This window comes from Micromys minutus, assembly GCF_963924665.1.
Source record: "Micromys minutus genome assembly, chromosome: 23".
Classification (NCBI taxonomy): domain Eukaryota; kingdom Metazoa; phylum Chordata; class Mammalia; order Rodentia; family Muridae; genus Micromys; species Micromys minutus.
This window is the reverse complement of record NC_137958.1, coordinates 34,145,642-34,171,573: the sequence shown is the minus strand read 5'-3', so window position 1 is coordinate 34,171,573 and position 25,932 is coordinate 34,145,642. Positions and strand designations below refer to the sequence as shown.

General features: G+C 44.1%; 1 protein-coding gene across 2 annotated transcripts in view; it reads left to right on the top strand.

Annotated features, from left to right (window-relative positions):
• Positions 1–6,364, top strand: part of ICA1 (islet cell autoantigen 1) — a 133,266-nt gene extending 126,902 nt beyond the window's left edge. For both annotated transcript variants that reach the window (XM_080936256.1, XM_080936255.1), the window contains exon 14: positions 6,113–6,364. In XM_080936256.1, the coding sequence (XP_080792382.1) occupies positions 6,113–6,234 (122 nt within the window). In that variant the 3' untranslated portion in view covers positions 6,235–6,364. The remainder of the gene's footprint in view (positions 1–6,112) is intronic.
• Positions 6,365–25,932: the final 19,568 nt, after the last annotated feature.

The window sequence follows — 25,932 nt, the reverse complement described above, 5'->3', positions numbered from 1 at the left end:
ATTAGCTGTTTCTGCTCCACACTTCCATTACACCCTGTACTTGAATCACCCTCTTACCTCACCTTATGGGAAAACTGATTTCATTTCGGTCTCTTCCTTGGGTTGTCATAGAAACGGGATCCACAGTTGTGTGGCTCGCTCAGATCGTAGCTCAATGCCTAGAATTCAGTGGGCATTTAAAATGCCCTTGTCTGACGGGTGGCTGGGTGGTGAGGGAGGGAGGGAGGCATGGCTGAAGGGAGTAAGAGCGGCTGACAAATGACTTGACACCAGGTAAAAAGGTGGCAAGCCTATGGTGTAAACCCTTGAGATAACACTTCAGGGTTGACTCCCCAGGCGAGCTGAGGTACACAGAAAACCTGAGAGCTTTACTGAGAGCCCGCTTTTAACACACCAGATCCCACTCCACTCGTACGAAAGCCCAGGGAGACAAGAATCTTATGCATACCTTGCAGATGTACAATGAACCTGAGGGGTCGTGGCCACCATTGTTGGGGTGTTCCTCCTTTGTTTATTCATAGCCAGCCCCCTGCCCCCAGCCCCCTAGCCTGAGACAGCAGCCCTGCCTGGGCCCTTTGCTTTAAGTGGTGAGACACAGTCATAGCAAAGCATTCTCTGGCCCACGTGCTTAGCTCTGCCTGCTCCTCTTGCTCAGCAATATTAGTTCTGGCTCATTGGTATACCAAGGGCTGCTCTAGCAAACGTGTGTGTGTGTGTGTGTGTGTGTGTGTGTGTGTGTGTGTGTGTGTGTGTGTTTTCTGCAAATGGGTAGCACATTGACATGTCAGAGGAGCCCGGAGCTGGCGGTTTGTTCGTGAGCTTGGAGTGCCCTCCTGCCTCCACCCTCCACTACCTCGCTCTTAAAAGAATTTCTCTTGACCTAGGGAGGCATCTGTCTAGCCACACCTATGTGTTAAAAAGTGCTGCTGCCAACTACCACTGGCTAGGGAACAGTTGATGGCAACTGCTGGAATATTCCCAACACTCGGTTCTTTCTCCAGAGCAGTTTCTCCCGACAGAAGGCAAGACATTGGGGATCTGGTTGTCATTCCGCCCATAATTATCTTCCTAGCACCCTTCCCCTAAATAATTTCCAGAGAGGTTTGATGGAGGCTGGGATTGCCATGGAACTCCACATCTTCTCCCCTCGTGCCCACATCCAAGCTGTTAGAAGGATGGTGAGAAGTGAATGAGACTCTACATGCTGCCTGTTAATGGGGAGGAGGAGTCAGGATGTCCATATGTCTGTAAAATTGCCAAGGACCACTATGCTACCCCACCATCTCAGCTTCCAAAGAGGAGATGGCTTCAAGTTCTTCCTCCTTCGTGTATGTCCTCTGTGGTGGGAAAGCCTCCCCTTTGTGGATTCTCAGTGTTCTTGCAGAGCTTCTGACTGGAGCTAAGCTATACCAAATCGCCCCTAGTTACAGAAGCAGCCGGCTGCATGACAGTTGCCATTCTGCGACAGTGACAGAGCATTTGCCGAGTATGCACAGTACCCTGGGCGTGATTCCCAGCACCCCCAAAAAGAAAATACATACTTTTTTTTTTCTTGCACCATCATCTCTTTACTTGGTAGACTTGAAAAATACAATTCGTGGTGCCGAAGAGATGGATTCACCATTAAGAGCAGTATTGCTCTTGCAGAGGGCCTAAGCTTAGCTGCCAGTGTCCACGTTTAGCAGTTCGAAACCACTTGTGACTCCAGTTCCAAGGGGGACCCGATGCTTTTGAGCTCCATGGCATCTACACCCACCGGCACACACTCACGTCCTTCACACAGTCACACACATGCTTAAAACAGATCTTCAAGTAAAGAGAGAATGCACTTTTAGTTTCTGGCACGTTTAAAATGTGACTTAATTTACAGATGTAAGTTTCCAAGTGGCATGTTACAGAAAAGGAGGCAAGCTCCACTTCAGAGTGCTCCCTGGTGCCCTGGGGAGGAACACACACCATTCCGTACTCTGGAAAACACCGTGAGCTGAGTACATGCTTTAATCCAGTGTTCTTGAGAGCTGTACTATCACACGTGGTTCTGAAGCAGCAGGAAGCAATTGTTGGGTTTCTACTCTCAAATAGCAGCATCAACTTCTGGACTCACCCCTCACACAGATCCCCCCACCCACACACACACACCCACCCCTGAGGTTATTTGGGCTCTCTCTGGAAGTAGCATCTCCATGAACTCAGTCAGAGAGGACAATGAGATCCAAGAGCCTAAAACTGCACAATGTCTCATGGCTGCCTAGGAAGATGACATCCTGAAGTAGGCCCTTAGCTTTTGAAAGTGTCCCTTTCCTCACTCCAGGCCCGTCAACCTAACAAACATACTGGTCCAGCCAACAGGCCATCCAAGACAGTGTTCCCTAAACTAACACCGTCTCAGTCACTCAGCATCTTGAACTAACTGGCTTACAGCTGATGTATGTCCGGAGACGGGATGCAGGGTTGGAGGGAAGGAGACACAGTACTGGTGGGCAGGTATGAAGACAAGGAAGGACTCCCTCCGGCTTTTCCTCTAACTGGAACTATTGGGCACACATCTGCACCGCAGCCTTCACTTTCCACCTTGACCGCTTTTATGTGATTTGGGTCTAGAAGGAAAATGGTTCCAATTTTCTAGGAACTCAGGAGGTTTTGTTATTCCTGGATCACACCAAACAGCGGTCATTTAAAATTGTTTTATTGGAGTAGAATTTACATGCCATAAAATCCTCTCGCTGTAAGTGAACAGGTCAAAGATTTCTTATAAATACATACAGGGAGGTTGGAATTCCAGCATCTTAGAAGGCTCTCTTGACAAGCTTCCGGCTGGTGATGAATCACCCTGTAGCTGTCTAAGTGACATTTCAGTGAATAGCAATGCCATTTAAAATCCTTTCTGTTTTCCATTGTTTTATGCTAAGTAAATGGGTCACAGGCCGTCTGTTTCATTACCTATTATTTTTCATTATTAAGTCTGTATACTGCCCGTCTAAAATGAAGTAATCTAGCCAGTGAACATTAGAAACCACGTGTGCTGCCAAGTACAATGTTGCCATTCAAGATGGTGTACCAAGAGTGTTTCTTGCCACTTAAAGGGTTTTTTTAATAGTTTGTCTTAACTCAAGAGTCATATGTCTGAACCCCTACTGTGTGTCAGTCAATGTCCTAAATGACAGAAGAATAAGATAATACGTGACCCATGGCTTCAAGGGTTCATGACACCTAAATGTAGCAAAAATACAAACTATTAAAAGTAGATCAGTTGTATAATGGAGTCCACTAGAAAGTGTGGACCTTAGAGTAGCAGGCTAAACAAATGGTGTTCAATTGTTTAATTTTTGTAGCATGTACAATGTACAGTTTCTTCAAGAAACTGTAGTCTCAGGTCCATCTGAACGCTGCAATCCAAACAGGGTCTCTCTTCAGGGCTCCACTGGAGACTAAATTATTCTTTACAAAGGCATACAGAGCACTGTGAGCAAGAATATATCAGTAAAAGGACAGAGTTTTAGGCAGACTCACCCCCATAGTGCTGCCCTGTTTGATGGTCAACATTTTAACGTGAGGATCAGCAGTGGGCTCAGCAAGTAAACTGCTACCTGCTCAGTGCTCTGCAGAAAAATCCTGCACCCCTTTTTCAGTCGACAGGACTTCATCCACAGAGAACTGCAGCAGAGGTTTACGGGTGTATGTGGGAAATGAAGACTGAACCAGACCAAAATATTCAGGACAAACAATAACTGTTGTGGGAAATGAAGGTGCTTGGCTCCCTAAAAGAAGAGGGCTAAAGGCGTCTAGTCATGCTCTTCTGGCAAGGGGCAGGGGTCTGACAATGCTGGGTTACCCAAGTCAAGTGACATTGTAAGGCATGGCATAAAGTTAGCATCAGCACAGGCTCTTTAAGCTCATCTTTTGGGATGGACTGCTGTTTATTTCAACTTTCCAAAGTCCAAAAAGAGATGTGCATGACCCTCTAGGTAGAGATGTGTATTTACTTAGTTCTATTGCTGTGTCGTTGGCATTCAGTTTTAAGCCTTCCCCCCAGCCCCCTTGTGACCAGAAACCATAGATCTTGATTTCCTCCTGATGGTTTGGGGTGTCGACATGAAGTCACCCCGCTCCACAAGAAAATAGGTAGAAACCATAAAAAGGAAAAATAGTGCATTGATACGGCAGCTTCTTGGTTGCCTTTCAGAACCCATTGTCTTCCTTAGCTGCCCATGTGTTTCAGTTCGGTATGATCTGATGCTTCTCCTGTTCCGTCTGTCTCTTCCCAGTCTGGGGAAGATCGGAGAAAAGTCTTGTCACTCCATCCTCTGCTGGAGGTCACCATGGGCAGAAACCATATATGTGCCCAGCAGCTGGTAGGGTGGGAGTGACAGCTCTTGTTAGATCTAATGTCCTTTGGTCTTGAATATTAGGCTGGGCTTCTTAGGTATTAAAAGAGGTTCTTTTAAGCTCGTGAGATTTGTTCTGTCTTGGAACAGGCCCCCCGAAGTCCACATCTGCTGGGCAGGAGATCTCATGTGTATTCATGACTTTATCTCGGTTGCTTTGGTCATCACCCCCTTTCCTTTTGACCACAGGACATTAGAGGAAGTGTCTGTCCCATTATCATCAGAAAGTGTTCCTATGATGTTCCTATGATGTTCTTTTAAGTGCCATGCAAATAATTTGCACCTGGTTTTACTCCTAGTGGAGACCTGGAGGATCTGAGGGTCGGTCTCCTTAAAAGTGCAGTCAGCTGGCCTAGCTCTGAAGTGCAAGTCTGTGATTACTCCCTGGGGGACCCTCTCAGACCTCTGTAAGAGCTTAGGAGGAAGGGGAAGTAAGTGTGTAGCATATTTTCACTGGGGATATCTTTAAGCTAACGTTACATTCTCCATCAAGAACTGAGATAAACTATATCAGCCTTGTCCCATTCAGTATCCTCATAGGACTTCCAGCATGATGACTTGAGATTCTCTCTGCTCTCGGTATGTCAAATGGAAATAAGCCAGGGTTGTGAGGGCTATCCATGTAGCATTCAATTACGGTTACCTGTAGTAATAACCTACTTGGATTACTCTTCGGAGAACTGTTCGGAATACTTAGTCTTGCCATGACTAGCTTTTTCTATATGCTATGTGTATATACTCATATATTAAGACATAATACATACATTGCCTCTGTCATTACAAAGTAATGCACCCATTGGGTATTATGATGGGAATTATGGGGATGAGCCTAAAGCACTGAGGTGCTTTGTTCACTCTCCTAACAGCTTCGGTGTCACATAGAGGAAGGATCAAAGACTTATGTAACGCCAACCCATTATATCCCTTCAACCTAGGCAGCTTTGAGACTCTTTTCAGCCAGATGGCAAGCACATTCCTAGCTGCTCCCTGCAAGAAGGGTACCCCAATCGAGAGACATCTATTCATGCTTCTGACATCTCCACCTGTTGGGCAGGGGGAAAGGCATGGATTATCAAACCAGTGGAGTAGATACTCACGTGGAATGATTTATATGAAAGAGCCCTCATTTATAAATCACTGGCAGCGGGCACTCCTTTGAAAATTCTCTCCTCATCTGGAAGGCACTTTGGCTGTCTAATCATGGTTTCTGAGAGGGGGAAACAGGTAGAAGGAAGAGCTCAGGCGAGGCTGAGTGGAGGGATCTCAAGCCCACAAAGGGAAGGGAAAGCAAGGATGGAGAGACTGGGCCTGGATACGACCTGTGGGCCTGCACCTTTGAAGGTTGAAAAAAAGAAACACCAGATTGCCCCTGACCCAGAGGACTTGAAAGGATTGTTCTAGCAGACACTGGAAGACAGCTTGCTTCCTCAGCCCTTCAGTTTGATTTCTGAAATAGCCACACTGTTTCCCGGTTGAAGGGGGTAGTGTGTGGGGTTTTGAGTATCTCTGGGAGCTGTAGCCACTGCTGGGGCTGTCCTGCAGTTGGAAGTTTGTTTAACTAAGCCCAGGCCACAGTTTGTGTTAGCCAGCCCTTCAGGGGACATGGAATTCCCTAATGGTTAGAGACCAAGGGTCATGGGATTTGTCCCTTCTGAGATGCTGCCTGGACCTGTCTGAGCCCAGCATAGCAGAGGCGAGTTTATTCACGTTTCTTCTTCTTTCCCCAGAGCCTGCCAAGGCTGCCTCGGACCTGACTGCCTGGTTCAGCCTCTTTGCTGACCTCGACCCCTTATCAAATCCTGACGCTATTGGGAAAACTGATAAAGAACACGAATTGCTCAATGCATGAGTCTGCAACCTTCAGCAAGGGGAGGCCTCGGGCGCTCGGCGGCGCCTCACCCGGGGCTTGCGGAAGTCTAACATGCTCGGTCTGCGGATTTACTATTTACATGCCATTTTAATAAAACAAGAGGGCCGAGGCCCTGTTTCTATCACTCTAGTCATTTAGTTCCGTTTGCTTTGTATGTTGTCCACGCGCACTGAGCAGTAGAGGAACAGCACACGGGAGCAGCCAGCTGCCCACCTTGCTCACACTGCTATCCTTCAGGACCATTGCCGTGTACACCGCGGTCAAACCCAAGGCTAAATTCCATGTTCTCAGGGCACCAGGAGGCGAAACGTTCTGTGCTTGCTGGTGTCCCCACACCCCTCAGAGGAGGCTTCCGGATGAGCCCTTCTACCGTGCCACCTTCCAGACAGCCAAAGACACGGTCTCCTACCACACTTGGCTGTGGCCACGTGCCACACACTGGCCAATGAGCTGGGCTCCTTTCTGCTGCGTGGACGGACCTTCCTATCGAAGGCAGCCACCCTTGCTTATCCTAGCGTCTCCTTTCATCTTTTCCTTAGCCGAATTCAAAACTATAAACTCCGGGAGCCTCATGGATCCTGTGTGGTGGCCCAGCTGTGCTAAGAAAAGCATTGTAGAATATGCAACAGAGCAGGCCGGGGGCCCCACGGGCAGCTTTGCAGCTATTGGCTAAACCTGCACATCCCCACATGAGGTAGCCAACTACAAGGGCTGCCTGTGACTTTTGTAGGACCAAGGAATGTGGTAAGAACAGATTCGCCTGTGAACACATCAACGGGTCAGATACACACAGTCAGTATCGCAGACCCCCGAGTTGGCATCTCCTCTTCTGTGTCTCAGGTAACCTACTAAGCGCATGCCCTGACGTTCATGTAGATTAGTGTTCATAAGGCTCCGTGTGATGGAGGAACCAGTCGTAGTGGTCCAGAGAAAAAGTTCTCTCTGTGTGTAGACCAGGCAATCGGCCTCTTCTGGGCTCCTATTGCGTATCTCAGAGAAGGCCCCCTGGGCCACCTTCAGAAACACAGGAGTACCTCAGGAAGGACCTGACTGTAGTTCTAAAACCACTCGGAGGGATGGAGACACAAGCTGTTAAAGATGTCTTCTTGGTATAGGAAATGTCTTGGAGCCAGCGGGGGGGAGGGGGGGGGCTTAGCTTGGGTACCTTTCCCTGGCTTTGCTGCCCTGTACCATCAGGGGTATCATTACTAGAATCGTCTCTAGCTCCACGTTAACATACTTTGAGGTTGTCATGATACAGAATCAGAACCCAGTCTCGCACTCCTCCAAACACAGGCATTGCTTGCCATCCCCTTAACGTACCATCCCAGGAGCCTGTTTGCTGTGTGAGACACCATGGCAACCCTATTCAGTCCTCACAGCCTACCTCCACCAATAGAATATGGTGCCTCTATGTGCACCTTCAGTTCTCCAAGAAGGGAGCTCTACCATCTCCCTGAGGGTTTGGCTCCTACCCTACCTCTCTTTTCCAGTCATGTACTTTAGACACATGCCTCTGCCATTAGACACTACCACTGGAGAGTCACCTTGGGTACAATGGATTAATGATTGCCAGATCAAGTCAGCCATCCTGGAATAAGGACTAAGGGTCCCGGTTTCATCCCAGGTCACATTTGTTTGTAGCCATGAAAACCCCAGAAGTCACCGTGAGGAGCCGAATCTGGACAGCCTGTCCGGCTCCATCTAGGCAATAGAACGGCGGTGGAGGTCGAGGGAGGTGGAGTCCTTCCGTTTTGAATAGGGTAAGCGGTGGGGAGGCTGCATTTTCAAACTGATCAGTGAGTGGGGGAACAGAGGACCACGGTAGTTGAATAAGCTTTGCAACTGGAAAAGGAAAGGGTTGCTCATGGAGGCATTTTCTCCCTGAACTTTCTTTATATTTCTCATGAAAAGGAAAGAAAAGAAAAAGACTCAATCTCCGTTCCCATCTGCAATCCACTTGGGCAGCCCCTTGATCCCTTTTGAGAGGCATGTTTTGATCCTGTTCACACAAAGCCCCTTGACCACCTCTCCTATGTAAGGAGAAGCAGCTGCCACCCGGTTCCCTTGTAAGTGCCCTGTACACCCGCCTGGCCAAGAGGCTACCTCTGGGACCCACCTTGGGGCCTCCCCAACTGCCCACACAAGTGTTATCTGACGTGAAGGAGACAATGTGGCTTTGCCCTCTTTGCCAACAGTCTCACTACAGCTCCTCCTCCCCTTGGGCAGTCAGCCGGAGCCACAGTTCCACTGGAGCTTGAGACACAGACCCAGGCTCTCCTTGGTTTTCCTGCTGTTTCTGATGGCTTCCGCATGACCCTGTGCTCCCCTCCCTCTCCCTTGGCTAACAGATAAAGAATGCACACCCTGGAAGGAGGGACCAGGCTTGATTCCGTTTGTGCACGCCTTCTTTCCCCAACTGGCACGGGCTCTCTTTACAGATTCAGTCCCCTCAAAATGTAATTTTAGAAATGCCAAGTTGATTTTGAGTTCTGGGTGAGTGAAAAAAAAAAAAAAAAAAAAAAAAAAAAAAAAAAAAAAACTGTCAGTCTCAGAATTAGAAAGTACTGATTTAGAAAAGCCACCACTTTTTTGTTGTTGTTGTTGTTGGAAATTTTTGCCCAAGAAAATGTGTTTTGCTTAAAGGCAGCACCCTCGGTATGGAGAGGCAATTCCATGTGCACTAGCTAATTTCTATAACTGGAGTGGGGCCAGGGCTGAGGACCCCGAAGACACTTTGTGAGGCTGCCCACCTATTAGACAACACCTACCAGGTCCCTCCTACCTACGGTCCCATTCTGCAGTCAGCACTGAGCTCCCCTTTTAGGGGATGCTGCACAAAGACCCCACCCCAGAGCCAGTCTCTAGCAAGGGCTCATGGGAATATTAACTAAGTTTTCCAATATATCAGTGCTGCACCTGGCTTAGTGGTCAACTAGTGTCCTCCACAGAAGCCAGGTAATTCTCTGCTTCCTGCTTTGATTGGAGGCAGCTTCCAAGCCCTCGGACTGGCATCCGAGGTAAGTAGGTCCCTTCAGTTTTGTTGGGACATAGATGCCATCTTGGAGGCAAATCCATGTGACTGACCATGACAGCCAAGAAACCTGCATTGGGAAGGCCTCTGGTAAATGATCAATGTTTATGGTAGATGTGGTGCCAAGCAACACTGCCTCAGAATGGGCCTTTCTTGGATCTTTTAAAGTTAACTTTCTTATCTAAGGAAACTGTTCCAGAACTTTCAGGGTAGGCCATGCATGATAAGAAAGTTCAGAGGCTAATGGTTACCAAAATTCATCTGAACTCAAACTAAGTCAAACATCAAACCAGTGAAACTGTCATTTACAGGATGGAGGCAGGAGGACTGTGAATTCAAGGTTATCCTTGGCTATGTAGTCAGTTTGAGCCAGCCTAGACTAAATGAGGGCCTGTCTTAATTGGGTAATTGGATAATTAACCTTTTAAATATATGACAATCGGCTTACTCCTCAGGTGACGGACACGTCTATAAGTTCCCTGCACAGTTGGGTCTAATAGTTCCTATTTGCAACCTCCCTGCCCTCAGCTCCGATTCCTCCATTTCTTCAGTGCATCAGGCATTTCTTTAGGAGACAGGATGGCCACAAGTATCTGTAGCTGAAGTTTTGGAATGTATCCTGCATGGGTCTTCTTTCTCTAGGATCAATGGTGGAAAACAGGCTATTTGATGAGCTTCTTCCAGGTAAATTTGGGTACAGTTACTAGAAGACAGAATGGGGACCAAGTGGAAGAATGCACTACAGACCTACCCTGGCTTCACGGAGACGCTCACCATCCCAGAGGACAGTGAATGGCAGTAGGGCAGTAAGAGAAGCCAGAGCCCTTGGTGACTTGCTGAGGTTCCTTACCTTTCAGTACTTGAAAGGCATCATGAAAGGATCATAGAGCCCTCTGCATCTAACATACTTCTACCCAGATAAGGAAACTAGGGACCAAGGAGCCATCAATAAAACCCCAGGAACTGAACCCGTGTGATCCGTCTCCAAGCCAGGGCTTCTTTTACATCCAAGTGTTTGCTATAGATCAAAAGCTATAAGAAAGAATGCTAAGACAGGCAAAGTTCCCATAAGAACTAATATTGCCCCATTCACTCACATTTCTTATTTTTCTCTTCAGAAGCCAGTTTTCAAATATACCCTTTAAGGAGAGATTTATGAAACTAGTTTAGGACAGAAATCAAGAACTTATCTCTGAGGCCAGTTATATCTTGAGTCAAGTCAAGCCTCCAGCAGCTGTAGGTCATAGCCCTCTCTGGTTTCAGGGCTGTTGTTGTTTGATTGATTGTTCATTTTTCACTCATAATGGGAAAAATCACATACCCTGCCCAGTAGAGGCACTACAGAGTAAGGATTTCAGCTCAAGGACTCTTAGGTGATGACCAGCATCAAAACTATGAAAACAGACATCCCTGAGGCCCCCTCACTTCATGAAATGGCATTTATTAAAGTAGGGGAAGAGATTATTCATTCTCAGTGATCTTCCTGTAGACTCAGCAAGCTGCATTTTCCTTCCTCCTTGTTATCAACTCATTCCTAAACATCAAGGGGGTGAAAGGGGGTGAGCCTAGAAAGTCTAATGAAAAGCTGAAAGTGTGGTTCCACCAGTCACAGTTCCTGTGTGCCACGACCAAAGCCTTGAGTTTGATCTCTAAAACCTCATAAAGTGGGCTGGTATACTGGCTGATAGTCGCAAACCAGGAGGCAGAGACAGAAAGTCAAAAGTTCAAACTCATCCCCAGCTACATAGCAAGTTCAAGGCCAGCTTTCTACATGAGACTGTCTTCCCCTTACATGCACACGCACACACACACACACACACACACACACACACACACACACACACACACGTATACATGCATGAATAAGATCTTAAGGTGTCTGCTGAGTTTTGTGATAACTTGACAAGATTTTCTGAAGAGGCTAGGAGACATGAAAGGCATTCTTTGATGGACCTAACGGGTATACTTGCCAATTTAATTTTGTTGTTGTTGTTGTTGTTGTTTTTAGTTAGTTTTTTTTTTTTTTTTTTACAATAAATCACTCACTAACCAGAACACCAATTAAAATAATGAGGATGCAGAGCAGTTGGAATCCTCTAACACTGTCGATGGGAAGGCAAAATGGAACAGCTATTTGGGGAAACAGTTTGGCAGTTTCATGGAAAGTTAAGTATATGCATGCCATGCAACCTGCCAATCCCACAACTAGGAATTTACCCTGGAGAAAGGGAGAGTAAATATATATATATATATATATATATATATATATATATATATATATATATATATATATATACACACATATATACACACATACTCACAGAAACCTCTATGTAAATGTATAGCAGCTTTATTCATAGTCTCCCAGGACTGGTAACAGCCCGGATGTCTTCCAGCTGCTGAAAGAGTAAAACAAAACCTCTGCCGGATAAGCACAGTACATATTATGTATCAATCAAGATGAACAAGCTACTGATGTACAGAATCTGGGGCTGGCTCACACCAAAATCACCTGCCCCTATTATTATGCTATGGGAAGAGTGCCTTATATCTGTAGACACCTTCCCCATAGCTCGAAACACAGTTTAGAAATTAGAGCAGTACCAATCAAAGCTGGACAGTATATAAAATTCCAGATCAGAGCCCTATTTATAATAGCCAGAAACTGGAAAATACCCAGATGTCCTTCAGTAGATGAATGGATACAGAAATTGTGGTACATTTACACAATGGAGTACTACTCAGCCATCAGAAACAATGACGTCATAAAATTCTTAAGAAAATGGACGCATCTAGAGAATATCATCCTGAGTGAGATAACCTGGTCACAAAAGAACAGACATAATATGCAGTCACTGGTAATTGGTTACTAACCCCAGAAAGCTTAGAACACCCCAGAAACAACTCACAGACTATAGGAAGTTCAAGAAAAACTAAGGACCAAAAAAAAAAAAAAAAAGGAAAAAAGAAAATGAAAAACCATTATGCTTAATCTTTACACACTAAGAAAACTTTGACTATTTCCTTACATCCTGTTTTACGTGTACTTTATGCTCATTTTAACTAGTAAGATCTTAATGCACACTTTAAAAAATCAAGTACTGACAAAAATGCATTTATATACTTTTATGCAAAAATGCTTAAAATCTGTACATTTATCTTTGTTTTTTAAAATAACTTCGTTCAATTTAAAAAAAAGGAAAAAAATTTCCAGATAAGTAACCTTTCAATAGTATCCACATCTTGAAGAAGGCCACTCTAGAAAGACGAAAACTGTAAGAACCAAGGCCACCAAATACCCCAAGGGAACTTGGAACAGGAAAATGGCATTATTATAAATCTGTGCTAATGTAAGTTATTAAAATATTAGCAATTGTCAGAGTTATATGGGATGTAAGAGGGAAGCTAACCTTTATGTTATGGTTGTAACCTTCCTATAAATTTAAATTTATTCCCTAGTAAAAGTTGTGTTTATTTGTATTTGATTTTAATCTCAAAGTTTTGGTGCTATATGATTTCCATTAGCATCAAATTTGGACAAGTCAGACCTATAGGAACAGACATCAGGTGGACTACAAAAGGCAGAGAATTTAGGCGGATGGAACTCTGTTGGGATTCTGTTGATGGTTGCAAGATTGTCTGAATTTGTCAAAATCCATAAAGGTAAAAAAGGATGAGTTGTGTGGAGTATAAATTATTCCTCAGTAACTGTGACAAGAGGAAAGAGACCAGATTCTGAACTCTCCATATACCAGTCCTCATGAAGCAGGAGAGTCTGGGAGAACCTGGACCAGAAGACCCAGCCTATGATGCAGGTGAGGGCATCATATGCACCTCCAGATGCATGGGAGCAGAACTATACACAGCTGGATGTCTCATGGATTAGCATCCATCAGTGTCAATGAGGACCGGGCTAGTTGAACTTCAGCAAACTGATCACACAAAATTTGAGCTTTTCAGACTGCAGCAAGAGAGTGTAATCTGGTAGACAAATATTAAATGCTTCATACAAGGAATAGTACACCCACACATACCCCCTTATCTAGAAATGGCCACATAGCAGACTAACTGCAGTAGTTTCTAGCCAGTGGACTATTCCATGATTACTACATTAGTCTTGAAAAGAATTGTGATCTTCAAGGAACTGGAAACACTAACTGTAAAGCACATCAAATTTATGGCAAGAAGGAAATATACATGTGTTAATAAGAATAAGCTTGTATAAGATTTTTGTGCTGTAGTTGTATAAGTTAACATTCAGTCATGGATATAAAAGGAATGTATGGGAACCTTCCCTTCCCTGCTTAACTATTGGCTACTAAGAGATTCTGGGAGTCATTGTCATTAGCAGTCTTCCTGTTGAGTCCACCAGGCCTCAAGGGATAGCTTCAAACCCAGGGTCACACAGATGGCCTCAGTTAAGTGAGTCACGACACAAAGAGATATGAATCTGAGGAAGGGATTTGCAAGGAAGGAGAGGGATCATGCAGGTGGGAGGACGGGGTGAAGGGTATCCGCATGCAGCATACATGTGATGACATCTTCAAAGACCAAATTTAAATAACAAAAATAAAATAAAGTTCAAACATTGGGTCGCTGAGTCACCTTAAGGACTGCATGTCATTGAACTCCTGATGCTTATCCAAGCTTCTCTGATCTTTGCACTCAACTCTGAAAATAGGATCTTTGCTCTTAATTTAAAATAAACACCTGTGCTTTGTCTTCTAACCATTCACGGCTAGGGAACGACCGACCAAGGGTCCTGCTATGTTCAACATACCCAAAGGCTGGTTCTGGAGTTCGTAAACACTTGACCATAGTCACAGAACCCTTCGTTCAGTCTTCTGGAGAGAACAGTCAAATCAATCAAATTTTGGAGTTCCCCATGCTCTGAAATAAACCCTCTCTGTGCTTGACAGAGCATTTCAGGAGACTGTCTAATCAAAATGCCCTTTTCTCTATAGTAATAGGATGAGTAACTTCCTCGTGACCGACTCTTACAGTCTGAAAGTGAAATAGCCCCACATGCTCATATGTTTGACTACTATGTCCTCAGGTGCTGGAACTATTTGGGAAGGTTGTGAAACCTTGAGAAGATGGAGTCAGTCCCACTAGAGAGAGCAGGTCATTAAGAGAAGGGATTGTGGTTTTAAACCATAGCTCTATTTCCTGTTCACTTCATGTTTCCTGACTGTTGGATGCGATCTGACCAACAGGGCTCCTGCTCTTGCTACAATGCCTTCCCCAACATGCTGGACTGTATACCCCCAGAATTGTAAGCCAAAATAAGCCTTCCCTTCCTTGACTGGATTTGGTGGGGTACCTTGTTGCAACAATTAGGACAGTAAACTAATATACTGGCCACAGAAGAAAGTTGATCAGAAGTGCTCAGGTGTATAGAGGGCACAGAGCCCTGTGGTCAAATAAGCACTAGGGCAACAAGAAAACATTAAACACAGGGTTGTCTCAACAGAGGAGAGGTAAACCTGTTTTCTTCCATGGGTGAGGATGTCTTAAATACCCTGGAGATCTGTGCCATCCATAGGGCCAGGCAATGCCTGAATCCCCTAGACTCTTCCTCTCTAGGTCTTTATCTCGAGCATTGTTTCTCAGTCAACAGAACCCATCCTTAAGGAAAGTGTCACATGTACTTCATAGCTCAGTGACCTCGATGATGACCAAGACCACACCAGATTCTCCCCAAGACCCTTAAGCTGTAGGATTCATTCTTATGGAAGAGGACATGTGCAATTTACAAAAGGCATTGGAAGGGACTCACAAAGAAGACCTCTGAAGCTAGAGAGTTTTCACTTGTTCACCTTCTACCAATCGGTGAAGATGCCAACCATTTGAGAAACACCTCTTCCAAAGAGGCTGGATTGTGTATCAATGCCCCTGTGCTCTGTAAAGGAAATTTATTTATTGATTTTGATCTGTTTCCTTATTGATATATCTACCCTATGTCCTGTGGTGCTCAAAAAATCAGATTTATATTCCCAGCACCTTTGCCATTCTCCCTGCCCTAGTACAAGCAGAAGGAGTTCTCCAGGCTTTAGGCACTCGAGCAGTCAACACGCTTGGTTCCATTGTCCTCTTCGATTTGTCTCGACCTCTGTCAGCTGAGTTATATAGAAAGCCTATTCTGGTCTGGAGATTTATGGACTTCTTAGTTGCACCAGTTGGTGAATCCTGAGATCACGTGTAAGGATTTATAAAAATGCACTTAAGTGTATTTTTACCACAGGAAACAGTCTAGCATTTCGATAAATTCTTGAAATGGATGGCGGACAATGAAAGTCAGTAACAGACCAGCACAGGAGGAACGGGGTATTTGGAACCCCCTGAGCACTGACAACCATTATCATCTGTGTACAAACAGGATGGAGACTTTCCCAGTAGCCTCCTTACCAGCAGGGAAGCTCCAGCCTTCTGTAATCTTTCCTCTTTCCCTTAAAGGGAGATAGCCAAACTGTGCCTCTATAGTCATACTGAGCTGTATTTTTATCCTACCAATAGGATCTGCTATCCTATGTGAGCTCTTGTTGGAAAGAAGAGAGCAAATCCTCACCACATACTAGCCCTAAGCTCTGGCTACCTGCAGTTTCCCACCCATCTGTTTTCTGCCCTCACAAGCCCTAGTGGAGTATTAGCTTCTCCAATTGTAAGCCTGTGAAGAGAAGCCCAGAGCTGAACAGTTTTGATTTTCTGATCTAGAAACCAGGTTTGTGGCTAAAGAAAAAGTATCTTAAAAAGACAAAGGGTGAACCTAGGTTTCTGACATTGTTTCCTAGATCTAGGCAGGAAGGGAGAGAAACAGACACTCAGGGTCACAGGTAAGATGGGAGGGGACGTCTCCTGAGCGATCATGGGCAGCTGGGTAGTGGGACATTTGACTGCTCCACCCTCTGAAACCAAGGAAAGGTTCAAAGGACATATTGTAGACAACCGAAAAGGAGGAAGTTCACTGCACATCTGTTGCATCTGTTGAGTAAATGCCTATTAACTATCAACTGTGTGTGTGTGTGTGTGTGTGTGTGTGTGTGTGTGTGTGTGTGTGTAACTCCTTCTGACCTTACTGGTGGGAAAAAAATATTGTCCACAAAAGGGCTACTCAAGACCAAGCACTATGTCTATTTCATATTAACTAAGCTTTGGCATAGGATTTTTATATGTATATTGTAGACATTTGATTAAGAGTAGCCTCATAGGCTCATAGATGTGAATGTTAGGTCACCAGTGAGTGACAAGTGACACTATTTGAAAAAAATTAGGACAGTAGTTCTCAACCTTCTAGTGCTGTTTCTCATGTTGTGATGACATCCAGCCATGAAACTGTTTTCATTGCTACTTCATAACTGTAATTTTACTGCTGTTATGAGTTATAATGTAAATATCTGATATACAGGTTATATGATATTAACCCCCTGGGGGGGTAATTTGACCTCCAAAGGGATTAATAACCCTTGATGGTTGAGAACTGTTAGATTAGGAGGTATGGCCTTGTTGGGGTAACTGTGGTCTTCTTAGGGGAAAGTGTGCCACTGCAGGTGGGCTTTGAGGTTTCAAGAGCTCAAGCCAAACACAGTGCCCCTCTTTCTTCCTGTTGCCTATGAATCTTGATGTAGACTTTTAGCTATTTCTCCAGCACCATAGCTTTCTATATGCCTTCATGCTCCCTACCCATGATGAGAATGGACTCTACACCTCTGAAACTGCGAGACAGCCCCAATTAAATGCTTTCCTTTCTAAGAGCTGCTGTGGTCATGGTGTCTCCATCAATCTCGCTTCTGCCCAAGGAGTGTTCTGTATGGACATTTCAGATAAGCGGGATCATCTTGTACCCAGCCTGCTTCACTTAGCACATCCTTAAGGCTCATCCATATCATCTCACCAGGTTTTATCAGCATCTCATTCTTTGTTCTGGCTGAGTAGTACTCAGCTGTCTGCAGATTACATGTGTGGTTTATGAGGCCATTTGGCTGGCGGACATTGAGCTGTTTTGACTTAGGAACTGTTGTGGGTAATGCATTTGTACACCAGCTTTTGTGCAGATACGTATTTCGCCTTCTTCAGTGTATAAGCAAGGAATGGAATTGCTGAGTCAACTGATAATTCTAACCTCTTTGGGAGCTTCCAAACCGATGTTCTAAATGGGAGCCTGAAACAGTTCATTGTTGGCTCTAATTTGTTTGTGTTCTCTCCTGTACTTGGAATTGTCTGACATTTTTAAAAAATCTTTTATAACCCTCCTGTCAGTTGGGAGGTAGATCTAATTTGGATTTCCCTAGTTTTTGTTTTGTATTTTGGGTTTTGGTTGTTGTTGTTTTGATACAGATGCACAGAAAACAGGCCGACATTCAAGTTCCGTGTTTCCCGGGCTGGCCTTCACCTCCTGGTCCTTCTGCTGTGCTGGGATTACACCCATGCCCCTACCATGTCCAATCTGCATTTCTGTGACAGAAGCAGGTATTTGCTATGGACTGATCTGTGTGCCCCTCAAAAATTTACACTGAAGCTCTAATCACTAATGACACTGTTTTTGGAAATCTGACCATTAGAAGGTAATTAAGGGAAAATGGCATTATGGAAGAGAGTTTGTCCAAATAAGATGAAACATTAGAAAGCACTCTCATTGTCTCACAGGAATGGCCATGTGACAACAATTCTGCCTCTGCAAACCAGAAAGAGCCCTCACTAGTACCCTGATGTAGGACTCTGTGCTTCTCCGATTGTCAATACGGTGTCTAGAGTATTTTGTTATGGCACCCAAACAGAATAAGGTACTCTTTTAAATCTCCACTCTATCAATAAAAACTCCCAGTCTAGCAAGGCCCTCCCCCACCCATATCTGACCCCATTTCCCTTTGCTTCACAGTTACTGGGTTCCAGAATGGAGAAGAACATGGTTCTACAGGGAGTGACCTGTCAGCTAACAAAAGTTCACAAGCAACAGAAGTGAAAAGGTCTCTTTTGTGAATAAGGGGCAGACACTCACCAAGAAAGAGGAATTAGAAAACACGGAGTGCAAAGTGTCCGTCCCTCTGGCATAGACTTGATAGTAAGACTGTAGTCAGCACACGGCTGACTCTCACCCACTGCACCCACTACAGCCAATGCTTTTCCAAGGGAACCAAGTGTCCCTAGCCAGCCCACAAGTACCACTGGGCAGTTGCTAGAAAGTTTACTATAAACACAACCATATTCAAACTCAATCACTTCCTCCTTTTCAAGATTGGGTTACAGCTTCTAGATGACTCAGCCAAAGGAGCAAGAATAAAGGAGAGGGGCAGGTTTCTGGGCTTCCTGGTTACCCCATTTAATAAACCCATCTCACCAGAAGAAAGGGTGTGTCAGCACAGGCCACACACCAGCAAACTCCTCTAGCACTAACATCAGAATACATCGAAAGCTGGCCTTAGTCCCATAAGGGCTGGACTTAAAGACATGTTTCTACTCTCAAACCACTTTGACTTGAAGATTCGGATTGGTTTTATTAAAAATAATCCATTGCTGCTACTGTCTTTTTCTTACTCTTCCTACCTCTCTCTCTCTCTCTCTCTCTCTCTCTCTCTCTCTCTCTCTCTGTCTCTCCAGAGATCATCTTGTTTTGTTTTTTTAAATGACAAGGTTAACAGCTAATAATAGTCAAAAATTTTCCACACCAGAAAAAGATGTTAAAGAATTATCCACTCCCTTGTAACCACCATTGCATTTTTTTTTTGCAGTGTCTTCATATCTTTTTGCTCACATGCATATCTTTATAAGAAAAAGTGGCCATGTGGGTTTGTGCCCTTAGTGACTCCTGTCATGAAGTGCTACGCACATACTGCTCGACAAAACAAGTCTGTTCTTCCAGTAGGTAAGGATGTCTCTGTTAGTCAGCCAACATGGTGACAAAATGCCCGAGAAAAACACCTTGTAAAAAAAGGAAGAGAGATTGACTTTGGATGATGTTTTCAGAAGACTGAGAACAAAGTTTCTTGAGATGTCACTCTGGGCTGGCGACAACATGGTACATCTTGGTGGTTGGACATAGAAGAGCTATTCATCTTGTGGCAGCCTAGAAGCAAAGGTAGAAACAGAGAGGGACAGAGAACTGGACATCCTCATCACAAACAGGGTTCAAATGGCCAACACCCTCCTATTAGAACCAATATCTCAGAGTTTCTGCTACTTCCCACAGACAGAGAGTGATCCTTCAACACACACTTAAGATTCAGACCACACAAGGGGCAGCGCCCTCACCTCCCTTGTTGAACTTTTATTCTTTGCCAACTGAAAGGCAACAGACTGCTTTAAATTACAGCACGCTGATCACTGGTGTGGTTACCATTTATTTTCACAATAGTCACCTGCTCCATTTTCTCCTTGCCCTTCTGGTGGAACTATGTAAATCTAAGTCGTATCTACCCTCTGTCAAAGACTAGACAGATGGATGGGAGGGAGCCGGGCAGGCAGAAATAGGAGGACTGTCGCTTTTCCTGCAAAAGGTCACATTGCTTTGTCTTTTTACGAATCATCACAAAAGGAACACATGCTTATTGTAAGGGGGTAAAAATCAAATACTTCCAAAGAGCAGATGAGCAGTCAGCACACATCTAATGTTCTACCACCTGCCTGTGTGAATCAGCAGCAGTAACCATTCATGGCTCTACCCACCTCCTCTTTACGTTCCCAGAGGACCAGCTACTCTAGCCTTGGATTCCAGGGAGCCATTAGGAGACAAGTTTGGGGATAGGAATAGGAATAGCTTCTTCCTACAAAGCTTCCCAGTCTCACTGGAGGGCAGTGGCCTGGAAAGGAAGCAGGAGAGACCACACCAGTTGTTTGTAATCAGAGGAGCAGGTAAAGGGACGTCAGCTAAGATTACCCGTCTCCCTTGACTCCAGGCCATATGAAAAATGACAGGCTGCTCCTTGCAGCATGACTGGTGTCCTTTGTTAACTTCTGTCCCTTGAGTGCAATCCTTTTCCTTTACAGAGTGGAATAGAAAACCTAAGAGGAGGGTTGGCTTTCCTGTAGGAACCCTTCTCCCCTTTTTGCAGGTCCTTGCGGAGCCCTGCACCCACGTTTTATCCCTCTTGCTTCCAGACAGTGGTTTGAAATAACATCCATTGCCCACAGGGCTAGAGCCAGTCCTGGCTAAAGGATTGCCATCAAAGTTATACTTCAATCAGATGCCAAGGCTTGAGTTGAGCTTCTTGTGTGAGAGGGAACCTATTCGGGCTATCACAAAATCTTTTAGAGAAAAATGATCTAATTGTTTAAATTCTTAGTGCCAAGAAACTGGCTATTGTGCATGAGAGAAATCCTCACCAAACTGATCTGGAACCTCTGGGTGGGGAATACATATATTTCTCTTTTTGAGAGATTCAAATGCCTATGGAATGAGATAGCCCAGTTCAGAGGCAGTGGGTTGCCAGCCTCTTGGTAACCAAGGGAAAAAACAAAACAAAACACCACTAGATGTTTAAGTCGGGCATAGAAGTACATATCAAAGCAGCAGCACTCGGGAAGTTGAAGCTCTACAATTTTGAGCTTCAGGTCAACCTGGGCTACAACATAACACAATTCTGTCTCCAAAACAACACAAACAAACAAGAAGGAAATGAAGAGTTCTAGGGTAGAAAAATCTCTTTCTTTTATCCTCCTCTGTCCTTCTTTATCACCACTCTTTAAAACATGATCAATTACTCAGCTCTTCAGCGTCATTTCCCAAGGAGATTCCTGTTACCAGGATTCTTACACATCTTTGTATTTCTTTGCTGGTCTAATGTTAGGTTAACTTTAGACCCACACAGTAGAGGTGAACTATCATTTGATTTTTCAAATGATGACACTTTCTATGAGAAGGTTTTGCTATGGCAAATTTTTATTGCTTACTTGACAGAATGTAGATTCTTTCCCTACAACCTTGGGCATGTCTGAAAGTCTGTTTCTGGAGGAATACCTACCTTGATCATGGCAATACCATTCAGCTGGCCTTAGACTGAATAAAAGGAAAGGGGTCTGTGAACTGTGAGAAGTTCAGCCTCACAATGTTTTCATTACCATGGTCACCTTCCCCATTGTCACCCACTCTGAGCTCAAGTCATTCCCAGCTAAGTTACTACATTTTGTTGGTGTTTGGCCATAGTGATGAGAAAACCAAGTAATGGAGAATGGGTCCTAAGAAGTGTGGTCATTAATGGAAACCATTTGACTTTTGGAACTGGTCTGCAGAAGGAATATGGAATAATTTGAAACCGTGGGTGAGTAAAACTTAGAGTATGATAGGCACAGCTTAATAAGTCATTCTGATGGGGGTTTGGAAGACCATAACGCCTAAGAGAAAGACAGATTGTGGAGGCCAGCCCAGAAGGTTTCCGAGGCACAGAAGGACTACAGTGGCAACTGGACCACTGACCATTCATGCTACACTGTACACAGCAAAGAATCAGTCTACATTCTGCAATGTCATGAACATTTGACTTAGAAGAAATTAAAAAGTGATGAATGAAATTGTCTGAAAGGGACAATTTCAAAACAGGGTATGATTGAAAATGTGGCTGGTATATACTGACTGCTTAGATCTAAAGAGGACACACACACACACACACACACACACACACACACACACACACTCCTGTGGTTTGGTGAGGAAAGAACCATAAGTTTAAAGATGCATAGTAGGTGAGGTAAAAGCAACTCTCTTGGTTAAATAAGTTAGTGCCATTAAAGAGACACACCCTACTCTCTGCAGGGGACAGTAGAAAAGGTACTGGGAAGACTTTACCTATTTTATCACCCAAATTCATTTGAAAATGAGTTGTGGATGCTCTTGCAAGGATTCACTGTCTGAAAAATAACCACCCAGGGGAATATTTTCTCAGCTATGTGCTGAGACCAATATGGCTGTGGTAGAAGAGGAACAGACTCTGTAATAAGTGGGAGACAGAAACTGGCAGCCCACTTGGTGCTGGTTTTGAAGCCATACAGATGTACGATTTACAGAGACTTGTGCCAAGGTTCCAAAAAATCACTGAAGTCAGGCAATATAATGCAGGGTCAGAGTCCCTGAGAAGATGCTCTGAGGTTCCAATGCATGAAGCTTTGGAGATGAAGCTTAGCTTGCAGTGGAAAGCCCAGTGTGTTGGAGATTCCAGGACTGCGGGATATCTACCAAGGAAAGGTAAAAGCCATGTAGTGAAGAGAGTAGAACGGGAGAGGAATGACTACCCCAATCCATGGGCTCTCAGAAACGCTATCAGAAACACATGTGCTGGACATGCAGCTGTGGAATATGGCATTTGATTTGCCCTGCTGGATTTCAGTCTTGGTTTGGTCTTCTCTTTGCTTGCTGCATTCTGCCCTCTTAGAAAATAAATGTTTTGTTTTTGTTTTGTTTTTTTTTCTCCCCATGCTTTGATTTTACAGAGGTGCATAGTTTAAAGAAAATACATGTCTCAGAGTGAAGTTTGGCCTTGGCCTTTCAAACAATATTGGAAATGTTAGAACGTTTAGAGATGAACTAAATGCTATGTACTACATACTGAGGTAGTCATAAACGCCTTTTGAGGGGTCAGGGATGGGATCTTAGAGAATGAAGTGAAACGTATGGTGTCAAAGCTGACTTATAATGGTGAACCGTGTTGTTAACTTGACTGGACTGAGAACTAACTCTAAGACACCTCTAGGCATATCTGTGAGGAGGTTTTCAGAGGTTAACTCAAGAGGAGACTCACTCTGAATTAGTGGGAAGACTAAAAAATGGAGAGAGAAGGAGGGAGGGAGGGAGGGAGAGAGGGAGGGAGGGAGGGAGAGAGGGAGGGAGGGGAGAGCAAGGAGAGTCAGCAGAGCACCATCATTCTCTTTCCTCTGCATCCTGTTCACTGAAACATGAGAGGTCCCAGCCATACACTTGTGTCACCGTAAATATCACTGACTTGCCCAACATGGTGGACTGTGTTCCTCTGAACTGGGAGCACAAACAAAACCTGCACCTAGTATTTTTTTTTTTTTTTTGGGGGGGGGGTCTGGTATTTGGCTACAGTGATAGAGAAAGTAACTAGTACAGATACTTTCAAGTGTCCATTCTGAAAAAGTAAGCCTCATTTCCCAGATCTGGGTCTAACTACATGCCACAAAATAGGGTGATAAAGTGTGCATGTACTTATTAAGTCTACATAGCCTGTTTCCATGAAGCCTAGCACCTTCAGACAATAAGCACAGATCATTTTACACACCTACTGAACGTCAGGCACTCAGGAAGAATAGTTTAGCTCAGCATTCTGGCCCAAGGTACGTGATGAGACCGTACTTATCTGTAACCTTATCTGGTCTGGCAGATGTTTCTATATATTGGTGGGCTGAGGCCTCCATTAACCACGACTTGGCCTTTCACGGGCTTCTTCGGTTCGGCACACTACTGCTCCCCTTTCCCTCACTGCAATGCTTTCAAGAAAGCTGCACCCTTAAGACATCAGTCTTTTTATAACCTGCCTTCCGAATTAAAATGTCATCGCACCTGCCATATTCATCTCAGAAGCCATGTGGTCCAGTTCACACTTAAGTCTATCCTTTAAAGAGAAGAGTTTCAAAGGCTATTGTAAGGGTCTTATGTTTATAAATATTACAAAGGCTAGCGAAGGGGAGATGTACAGCAAGGTATGAAGGAAGAATCCATGTTCCCCTTAGCATATTACTCTTCAGAAAGTTCCCCTGCTTACCCATTTGGTATCACTCCAAATCCTGTCCTTGGCGACTTCAATATATAAGCATAAGTTTTGTCTGAGAAGAAAAACTGAGAAAGCCTAACTTTTAGATTCTTTTGGTCTCTCATTCCTCTTCCAGGGTATGAGACAGAATCTTCTGAATATGGAGAAGATAGGGAGAATGTCTGTGGCCAATATCGAGAGTTTGTATGACCCACTTGAGTAGAAATCCTAGTTTCTATGGCATGCCTTAGAAAGGGAGCTAGCTATAGGCCAGGAATGTAAACCCAGGCATGCACTTCATGGGCTGCTCCCTAGGTTTTGAACATAGACCCCCTCACTCAAAGAGGACATATACAGCTCAGAAGACCCTGCTGCATGGTTAGTGAATATAAGAAGAGCTGGCTCGACATAAGGGTAAGGTGAACTTTTTTTTATATTTAATCACCAAGGCTGAGATAAGCTGAAGTCTGAGAATAGGTACAGTTACAAACTAGATACCAGCATTAAGATTTTGAACGCAAGCATAAATTAAGCAATTTTTTCCCCCAAATAAGTGTGCAGGTTCACACACTCAATGAGCCAAGAATGAAATGTATGGGTGGGTATAGGAGTTCTGAGTATTAGAGATGGGTATATGTAGAGAGCCGTTTGTGTCGCACCCAAACACGGCGCTGGCTTCCCGCCAAAGGCTCAGCAAACAGAGCTATTGCTCAGCCAAGAGACTTAGTGTGCATGTGCCACATACGTCACAGCCCGCTCTCGGGGCATGCTAATGAGTTACTGGAGGGCGCACCAATCAGGTAGCAACATGAGTCTCCTGGGCATATATAAGCAGTGCATTTTTCTTCCACGTGGGGTCCCCTGCTCAGAGTATTGTACAATAAAGGTTGTTTGCAGAAGAATCCTGTTGTTGCACGCCTTTTCCTGCCGGCAGGAAGTGGGGCACTCGACAGGTATAGAAGGTAGAAGACACCTACAGAGCAGTGGAAATACATAAAGAATGGACTTCTAACTAGGTGGCACTTTTCAGTGTGATATGACAGGCAGCCACTTAATATTCATGAATACAGCTGCTTTAGGTAGAGATGATTGGAATACCAACATTTCTAGGCTCCATTTCTCTCCCCTTGCTCCTAAAGTTTGGTTTCTCATGGCTCCTTGTAGTAGGCTTATTATATGATTAAGTCAAACACGAGGATGAAAATGTAGCTTTCCTTCATGTTTAGTTGTAATTAAAAATTTAAAACTCTTAGAATAATTTTTTCTATGGTCTACTATATAGCCTTAGTAGATTACTAACAGATAAATCTCAACCTCAAAACCTTTTAAATTTTGTTTTTCCTCAACCAAAAATGGTAATAAAGCAATCATTTTAAAGTTTAATACAAACGTCAATTTTGGTCCAAATTCTTTTATGTATCAGAAATAAACAATACTCTGGGGCAAACTGTTCTTCACGGTGGCTTTCCAAAGTGTTTTATATAATTCTTTACTGGCATAAAATACATATTATCTTTCTTTTGTTCTGTTAAAACGTTGGTCCTTCTCATACTGAACCTATAAGATTAAAACAAACTACTATTACAGTTTTGTAGGAAATATGCAACTTCTTTGAGGTGATTTCACTGAATTTAAACTCATTCCCTATAAATTCTTAGGCACAGGAATGAAACAGAACAATATTTTCTGTTAGAAATGCTCACAGCTGGGAGCACCACAAAACTTTGGACTCCACACATCCAACCTTGGATGCAAAGTGCACAAATTAAATGTCAAGATGAAGCCAAACTGGATACATCTGGTCCAGTAAAATGCCCCAGAGCTCTGGATCTACAGGTCGGGGGGCTCAACACTATTACCTAAGGCAGAACCCACTTCCCATGAGGAATGTGACAACAACCAGTCTTTTTAAAAACATGTAAATGATTCCAGTTTTACTAATAACTT